At 46.5% G+C, this 9,574-nt stretch overlaps 1 protein-coding gene across 1 annotated transcript; it reads right to left on the bottom strand.

Annotated features, from left to right (window-relative positions):
* Window positions 1-4,061: 4,061 nt before the first annotated feature.
* On the bottom strand, window positions 4,062-4,960 carry LOC119307088 (zeamatin-like). The gene has a single exon (XM_037583182.1). The coding sequence runs from the start codon at window positions 4,787-4,789 to the stop codon at window positions 4,343-4,345; it is 447 nt and encodes a 148-aa protein (XP_037439079.1). The 5' UTR covers window positions 4,790-4,960; the 3' UTR covers window positions 4,062-4,342.
* Between the last annotated feature and the right edge of the window lie 4,614 nt (window positions 4,961-9,574).

Raw genomic sequence — 9,574 nt, 5'->3', positions numbered from 1 at the left:
TAATAGATTTTTTTTTCTATTAATTTGTTCATAGTATGTTTGGTGATATTATTGTTAATAGATTTTTTGGTGATATTTAGATTGTGTTAGTAAGTACTATAATTGAACTAGCTAGTTAGAAAAATATAATTACTATTTTATTTAGATTTTTTGGTGTAATTAATTTATTCATATTCTGTTAGATTTTTTTTCTGTTGAACTAGATAGTTGATTTAATTAATAAAACTACTTTATTTAAGTATATATAGAAGTAGTTTGTAGTAAGTGCTACTTTATTTATTTATAGTAAGTGCTACTTTATTTATTTATAGTAAGTGCTTAGTAGTTGAACTAGATAGTTGATTTAATTAATAAAACTACTTTATTTAGCTATATATAGAAGTACGTAGTTCCGCATCGACGTCGGCGATGCCTATCCCGCATCCTCGTCGTCGTCGACTCGGCGGTGGAGGCCTGCTTGATCAGGGCCATGTTCGGGACTAGGCTCCGCCGGACTGGTATTGGGAGGTGCTTCCTTCTGGGGGGCGTAGGTTGGTGAGGAGGCAGCCCGTTGTTGACCCGATACTTGTTTGGTGGCGGTCGCGTGGGCCAGTGACGGTGCCGAGGCTTCCAGACACCGCGGAGGTGGTACGTCACCGTGTCAGCGAGGAGGACGAGCACGTCCGTCGCTACATGGTTGCGTTGGAGGGCAGGTTCGACAATACCTGGCAGGTTCTTCAGGAATCTCACTGGAGCTAGGATCATGTGATTGTTCCTTATCTTTGGGTGTCCACCGCCCGCGACGATACCCGTCGGGCGCTACGGTTCTAGCTGTATTAATTAGCGATGATATATGTATGATAGTATTCGAGGAGTATTCGACGATGTACGGACACAAGAGATGATGTACTTTTGGTTATAATTGAATGCATGCTAATTTGAATACTACTTTATTTTACGATTTGGTTTTGCTTATTGAATGATCATATTGGAAAAGTACTCCTACTTTGAATGCTAAAATTGAAGAGCACTCCATGCAGAAATCTAGGAGCCCCCTCCATCATCCACGCCGTCGTGGGGGTAGCTTCTCCTTCATTCCCGTGTGCTAAACAATTTGTTGTAATAATGCACTCGGGAATGAAAGGAGGAGCTACATACCATCACCACTAGTCAACCCGTGATTAATAATAATGATCTAATTTAGGTTTTTTAGTACATATATTTAATATTTGAATTATGAACTTAGGCCGGAAATGTCGTACTCGGACGATGAAAACCGCCCGGGGGAGTGCGACTGGTGCCATGACGACCGAGGTATGTGCGACAGGTTCATTGAGCTGGACGAAGATCGGCGCTTCAGCATTAAGCTCGAGGAGACCTTCGATGTTCATACGGTACGCAACGACGACAATATTTTTTTCGTAATTAAGCACGACTTCAACTATTTTAACGTGTATTTTTCATCTTTTCCAATTCGACTAGCTTATCCCATGCTTTGCAAGACGCTATGCCTTGGAGAGGATGGGTTTTGAAGACCATGAAAGTATGGAAACCAAAAAAATTATCCTAAGTACCCATCATGGTGTGGATTTTCAAGTAAAGCTGTACAATGCTCAGAGTGTAACCCATTTTAGTTGCAAAAACTGGGAAGCACTTTGAAAGATGTATGGTTTTGATGAGGCTATGCTTGTCACCATGGATCTTGGTGATCCTACAATCGCGCAAGAGAGGCCTTCGATTTTCGTCCTTGTGGATACACCCCCAATTCTTCCCCCATGTGAGCTTAACATAGTTATTAAGTAATTTAAATTGTTTATTTCAAAATAGTTGACAACTTATTTCCATTGACAGCTTATTTTCATTCTTCAAAGAATGTGCGGAAGATGGTAGACAGAACCTACTACACCGAAGGCTCCGAACTAACTTATCAGGAGAAAAATCATATGGTCGCATTTTGTACTAATCTTGAGAATTACAATATCTACAATCAAACTCCTCAACATTATGGTCAATACGTGCCACTACTGCACGTGTTGAACTACGGTAACTACCATGGAGATATCCTGGTAAGATTTTTTACTATTACGACATCCGTGCATCTTTTTGCACACTTCTAAAACTAGTACATCATTGCTAACTACGAAGTTATTACTATGTTTTTCAACAGATAATCCCGAATGATTGTGTGCCTCATCTGATGTATACACACGGTAGCGTTCATGTTTTGAACATACAACCAGGTCTTTCTACGAATCTGAACTGTCCATACTGGGTTTCTAAAAGAAGTGGAGACATGACAACCAAAGAATGGAAAAAATGTATGGACAGTCGTAAAGAGCTTCTTGGAAGCAACAATCAGGAAGGGCAAAAATTGGAGACAGGATGATCGCCATTCTTCATAATGGAGAGTCAGGGTCTATATTGTTTTATGCTATTTTACCTTAAGGGTGTTTAGGTCATGTCCTATCTGATACTGATGATCATGTGCTAAGAACAATTAAGTAGGGTTGGGTTGGATGACTATGAGGATGATGATCGTATGACTTATTATTAATAACGAGTAGAAGTTGTATGATGATGCTGATTAGTAGGACTTGTTATTATATATGATGACGTATGATGCGAGCATGCATGACTTATTATATCAGCGGGTGAAATGAACATATATAGCAGCAACGTTGGTAAACCAGGGACAAAGATATAAGAGAGGACACTTCTCTCTATTAGCTAGCTAATAACAACCTAAAAATAACCCCCAAAACCCCTAAAGCAGCCACTTTTCTAAAAAAACATGGACTTTTGGTCCCAGTTGGTGCCACCAACTGGGACCAAAGGCCCCCTGACTGGGCTCGGCGCATAGGGCCACGTGGAGGCACATTGATCTCGCTTCATGTTTGAACCGGGACTAATGGGTGGAGGTATTAGTAACGACCCATTAGTCCCGGTTCATGAACCGGTACTAAAGGCCCTTACGAACCGGGACTATTAGGTGTTTTTCTACTAGTGATGGCGTGATGTCAATAAGAGAGTTCGATGGAGTTGAATACTTACCATGGTATGGCCTCGAATTCTAGTGTCTGCATGGTCATTCATGGGACGGGCTGGACAAGGCCGGGGCCATGCGGTCCAAGCGAAGTCTGTCATGTCTATGTCAGCGGCCAGTTGTAGATCCCGGTGGCTCGACCAGAAGACCAAAAACCGGGCAATCTAGCTGCGAATGATGACCAGCAAGGCGAGGCGATGAAGAGGGCATGCGGCCGGGGCGATGCACTCGCCTTCGTCGTCTTCCTCAGGTGACCCACTCAAAATCATGTAGGTTCGAGGGTAACACGAAAGGCATGAAAACTTGTTGCTGCCGACGGTGTCAATATGTTATGGAGAGTGACCCTGAACCACCTGCTTAAGTGGCCAATGAATGATATAGAGGAGATTCCTCAAAGATATGCCGGCACCGGAGACGTAGTGCCAGATAATCCACATTCAGGGGAGAAGAATGCACATGACAGTTGCAGACAATCTGCGGACAAACCACCTATGCATATTGTCATCCCTGAAGTGCGGAAAATGAACATGTATAAGCCTGGGGAACTACTTCTATCAGATTCTATGTTGGAGACCCTTTCGATTGATCTTCAAATTCTACACGCCCATGTGGTAGATAAATCAAAAACTGTCAACATGGATACACGGCCAAGGAGATAGAAGGTTATAGTTTTGTCCCAGAGTCTCCGGCTGACCGAATTGATTTGGCCTTTGATGAGGTCATCTATGCAAATATTTTCTCCATCAATGTAGTCTCCCTAGAGTTAATGAGGCTCTAGGTACTTCATCGAGCTACAGATCCACTACTCCCGCATGGTAAACTGTCCTTACCTATTCCTTTTTACATGTACTGCCACACCCTGGAAACCACGGAAGTCCAGGAGGTCATCTCAGACTACATGTTCTCGTTCACATATCCCCGTTCTTTATTGTCAATCATCCACATGCGGGCACCTATTTAGTGCCATGCTGCAAAGTAAGTCATTAACGTTCACTAATTTATTTTGAAACATACAAATGGCCTTGTGGTTTGATCTCATCAATGTTTATTTCTTTATTTTTTCGCTTCCATTTCATTTATTGCCATACTGCAAAGAAATTACACTTCCATTTCATTAATACATTTATTTGCTGAATGGCACGCACCAGCCACACACGCACGCACGCACACACAGAAATGATCGATGATCATAATAAGTCAGGAAGACTACAAGGAAACGTCCTCGACTTACTGATCCATGTGTAAATCATTTCGTGCGGGGCAGAGAATGATCTGGTAGTTGGTTCCGGCGGGGCAGGTGAAGGTGCTGGTCTGGTCGTCCTAAGCGTAGCTGTAGGCGTCGGGGCACTTGCCCTTCAAGAACCTCGAGTAGTTCGTCGGCGGGCAGTTGTGCTCGAACTGGCCCCGGCAGCAGTACATGTCGCCGCCGAACTTGCCGCACGCGCTCGCGCACCCTCCGGGCACCTGCAGCTCTGGCAGGCATTCCCTGGTGATGTCCACGGCGCAGGTCGCTGCACGGCATGGCGCGCCACCGACGGGCCGGAAGCTCATGGGCGTATTGAAGCCGTCGATGACGGACAGGTCGAAGAAGTCCCGGCTCCCGCCCCGCCCCAGCATGCACTCGGCCAGAGTGGTGGGCTGCTGGCCGGACACGCTGCAAGCCAGCGCGCCGCTGCAGTCGCCCGTGATGCACCGGCCCCGGCCGCTGCCGTCGAAGGTGCATCCGGTGCGCGGCCACACCCTGGCGCCCGCTGTGCCGGCGGGCATGTTGAGCTGCCACGACTTGCCCGGGTCGAGACGCGCGCCGCCGCCTGGGAGCGCGCCCGGCCACACCGTGTAGGAGCACCGGTTCACGACCGTGATGGTGGCCGCATCTGTGGCGACGGCGACGGCAAGGACGAGGGCGATGATGAGGTGGAGGACACGAGTGGACGCTATGGATGATGCCACTCTTGTATTTTTGGACGAGTTTGTGATGGTAGTGTGCGTGCAGCGGTGGTGAATTGTGGCTTGCTGCTCTCGTCCGCGGTGGATGTACACTAGTAGAAAAACACCTAATAGTCCCGGTTCGTAAGGGCCTTTAGTCCCGGTTCATGAACCGGGACTAATGGGCCGTTACTAATACCTCCACCCATTAGTCCTGGTTCAAACAAGAACCGGGACCAATGTGCCTTCACGTGGCCCTGTGCGCCGAGCTCAGTCAGGGGTCCTTTGGTCCCGGTTGGTGGCACCAACCGGGATCAAAAAGCATCCACGTATCAGCATTCCAGTGGTTGGGGGGGGGGATTGAGGGTTTTGGGGGGTTAATTTACGTGTTTCATATATTGTGTTAGTTAGCTAATTAATAAAGAGATGTGTCCTCTCTTATGTCCGTGCTTGGTCGACTCTACGTACTATATATACATAAGTGATTGAGAGAACCATTCAGTACAGATTCATGCATACTGAGAGAAGTGATCGATCGACCTCTCTCCTTCTTCGAGAGATTGGTCGAACAACAAGTTTTCGTATATCATGTATCTGACGCTACTGGCTACATACATGCATGTACAATATGTATAAGATCTCTTATAATTACAATCCCCTAGCAATTGAAATCAATTTCCACATGGTATTCTCCGGCTTTATTGATGACGTGGTCAAGAAAGAATCCCTTCAATTCCTCTTGAATTGCTTTCATGCGATCTGGTTCTAGGAGTTCATTCCGCATCTGCCACATCTAATTCGAAGAAGGGGGTTAATTAATACATATATATGAATGAAACTCAACAGAAATGATGGTGTAATAAAATGAAATTGTGAATATTATTGCTTACGCACTTCATATAGTCTTTGAGAGTAGCCCCGCTTGTTTTTCAAAGTCGCGTTGTGGATGAACTCGCACACGTAGTATCCATAGAAATCATTCCCTTCTTCCTGCCACAAGCACTTTACGAGAAATAGAGGTCAATCAAACTGATAATGAAGCATTATAAATGGCATTGATGAAAGTATAGCTATAGAATCAACGGGAGATGCGCGTAACTAGCTAGCCAGTAGAACCTACTTTCGGGTATGTATATCGCAGCTCCTTCGGCAGTCCCGGAGCTTCTGCGGTGAACTGTTTTCAAACCCTGCAAGACAAAGAAAATAATTATTATTACTTTAGATATCAGGAAATGAACAAAAAGTTGCCGATATGGTGCGATAATGATCGATTGAACTTACTTGCTGAGCATTTCAGTCATGTCCGCATAGGATTTGGGATCTTTCCGTCTCGAGTCTAAGACGGTTACTAGTCCATGCTCAAGCTTAATCTCTAGAAGAATATAGTGGTACCTGCGCACGCATGCATAACTCATCAATTACATTACTATAGCCTCACTCGAGTAATAAGGGAAACCGAATATGCACACGACAGTAACACTCACTTGCCGTTGTAAGGAAAGAGTATGGTATCTTTGTTTTGATTTTTTATCAATGATTGTAGCACGTTGTCCTCGGCCTCTTTGATGTCCTTTTTAACCAGAAATTCATCTATGATATTTGTGTTAATGAACCCAATATCATAAATTTCTTGTTTTTTGCACTCAACGATCTTCAATCTGCATAATATATTAAGGATAATTAATTATAAATACATGAAATGAAAGAGCCGAGCTATATATAGAGACATAATGACAGAAATAGTACTTACAGACAGTAGCAAAAGACCATTAGTTTATCGAGGGCCTTTTGATTGAAGAACGCGAAGAACTCATCAAATGGAACAGTCAACAGATCATTTGTAACGAGGTCGTGCTCCTCTTTAATATGCAGATACAAAGCATTCGTACCCTCAGACTCTCCGCAGGTTTCCATGTACCAATTATGGAATCTTCGCATCATTGTTGTCAGAGATTTTCCATCTTTGACGAGAGGCTTCCCGTACTCGTATCTGTGTTCGTCCACCTCCAAGAAATCAGGAAGTGCATCGTCAAGCAGGTAATCTTCAAGATTGCCATAACCGGCCACCGTCCCCGAAGCATTAGACACATTGAGCGGGGGGCACGATTGCTGTGCTTGTTCTCCGAGCCAGGCAATTTTTTCCCCTTTGCTCGTTCTTTTGACCTTTTAGCACTAACAGTAGTTCCCGATCGTTGGGCTTGGATATATATTTGTTCAGTAATGTGCTCATAGTTGGTTCTCGGCGGGGACTTTGGTGGTTTCTTCAGGGCATCGATCGTGCGCTTTGCTTTCACCGGATCTACCTTCTCCTCCGGAGGTGGATGTCTCTTTGCTTTCACCCCTTCAAAGAACTCCTTCATGTGGGTCCGCACAATCGTATCATTTTCCTCCTCGGAACTCTCGTACGGTAACTTCTTTAGAGGCTTGAGAGATGGACCGTATTTGTATTGCCTCCCGCCTCTGGTTGTGCTGCTAGATGTCGGAGCAGACGGAGCGGCTGCGGCGTCTATCTTCTTTCGTGCTTGCTTATGAGGCGGAGGAGAAGGAGTACAACGCGCCGGAGCAGCCGGGGTGGCGGCGGGTCTCTTCCGCCCTTGCTAGCGAGGCGGAGAAGGAGGATCCTGCTGGCTGCTCGGGAGCACCGGCGCAGGTGGAGAAGGAGGCGGAGTGCCACCATGCACCGAAGAAGGAGGCGGAGTGCCGCCACGCGTGCCCTGATCGTCACTCGCCGGAGGAGGAGGCGGAGTGCCCTGACTCGCCGGAGCAGGAGGAGGAGGCGCAGGCGTCCAGTTCGGAAGGTTGATGAGCTCCTTCTTCCATAGGCATGGGGTCTTCAGAGCAGAACCCAGCCTAGTCTCCCCTTCACCGGTAGGGTGGTCAATCACGTGGTCCTCAAATCCCTCCGTTATTTCATCCACCATCACCTTAGCATATCCTTTTGGAATCGGCTGGCAGTGATAAGTTGTGCCGGGTCCACTAGGATAAACTTGGCCAATAGCCGCCTTGACCTTCAAATTCATCCATCGCGCCATAATGTGGCAATTTTGAGACTCCGTGATACCATCCACGGGATAGCTGGCAGGAGCCGTCAAGACATGCTCCGGCTAAAGTAGCTCGGTGGAAGCCAGGCTGCTTCTCCGCTGAGATGGAGGGGTAGCTTCGGGGGAAGCTTCGGCAGGTCGTTTGCTGCGATCTGCTGCTTCTCGTTCCTCTTCTCGATCCTCTAGCCCCATTACCCTTTCGTGCAGCGCCTGCAGTTGGTCCTGCTCCAGTTTCTTCCTCCTCTCGTGGGTTTTGTAACCCTCTGCGTCCGGAAAACCAACCTTCCATGGAATGGAGCCTGGCGTGCCTCGTGTCCGTCCAGGGTGCTCAGGATTTCCAAGGGCCATTGTGAGCTCGTCCTTCTCCCTATTTGGAAGGAACGTCCCTCGCTGCGCTGCATCGATATAGTGTCGAAGGTTCTTGACTGGTATTTCCAGTTGCTCGTCCGTCCACTGGCAAAACCCTGTTACAGGGTCCAAGGTTCCGCCAGACCCGAAGAACCAAGTCCGGCAACGGTCTGGCCATCTCATTGTCTCTGGTTCGATCCCTTTTTCAAGCAGATCATTCTCAGCCTTGGACCACTTAGGCCGGGCTTGCAGGTAGCCACCTGACCCCGTGCGATGGTGAAGTGTCTTCTTCGCAGCATTTTTCTTGTTTGTCTTCGACATCTTCTTACTCTTTTCCGATGTCTTGTGGGCCACAAATGCGGGCCAGTGATCTTTGATCTTCTCATATTTGCTGATGAATTCTGGTGTCTTTTTATTTTTGACAAACTGGTTCAGCTCTTTCCTCCACCTCCTCATTAGGGTTGCCATCTTCTTAAGAGCACAAGCCTTGATTAATTCCTCTTTAACTGGCTTCTCCGGATCCTCCTCTGGCGGTAGGGTGAAATTTGCCTTCAGCTCAGTCCAAAGATATTCTTTCTGCATATCATTGACGTAAGACACCTCAGGGTCTTCCTCCTTAGGCTTATACCATTGTTGGATGCTGATCGGGATCTTCTCCCTAACAAGAACCCCGCACTGAGCAGAAAATGCCTTCCTTGTCCGGATGGGTTCAATCGGTTCGCCGTCGGGCGCGATTTCTATGATCTCAAACTTTTCATCCGAGCTCAACTTTTTCTTCGGGCCTCGTCTCCTTACCGAAGTTGTGCTCGATCCGGAGGGCTAGAAATTATAAGGAAGAAAGACGAGAGTAATTAATATGTGTACATTTACCAAAACAATGGAAGCATCAATTAACTAGTCAGCATGGGCTTAACTAATATATATATACCTGGCCGGGCTAGGTTCGGTCACCGGAGCAGTCAGCACGGTCTCCTTCTTGTACCTCCATTGTGTCACCGGAGCCATCATGAACATAGTCCTGTTCTTGTACCGGCATTAATGGGCCGAAGCCATCATGAACAAAGCCCTCTTCTTCACCCCGTTCTTCCAGCTGACCAACGGTGTCGAGGAGAAATGATGCAACTTTATCCCTTCAATTTGCGATTATGTCCCTCAATATCGCTTCTGTTTCTTCGTCTCGGCAGTGCTCCATATTTTCTGCAAATATTTACAACATGTCAATTATTATTCAAACATG

The sequence above is a fragment of the Triticum dicoccoides genome, chromosome 5B (assembly GCF_002162155.2).
Source record: "Triticum dicoccoides isolate Atlit2015 ecotype Zavitan chromosome 5B, WEW_v2.0, whole genome shotgun sequence".
Taxonomy (NCBI): domain Eukaryota; kingdom Viridiplantae; phylum Streptophyta; class Magnoliopsida; order Poales; family Poaceae; genus Triticum; species Triticum dicoccoides.
Note: the sequence above shows the minus strand (reverse complement) of the source record. Positions and strands in the feature narration are given on the sequence as shown.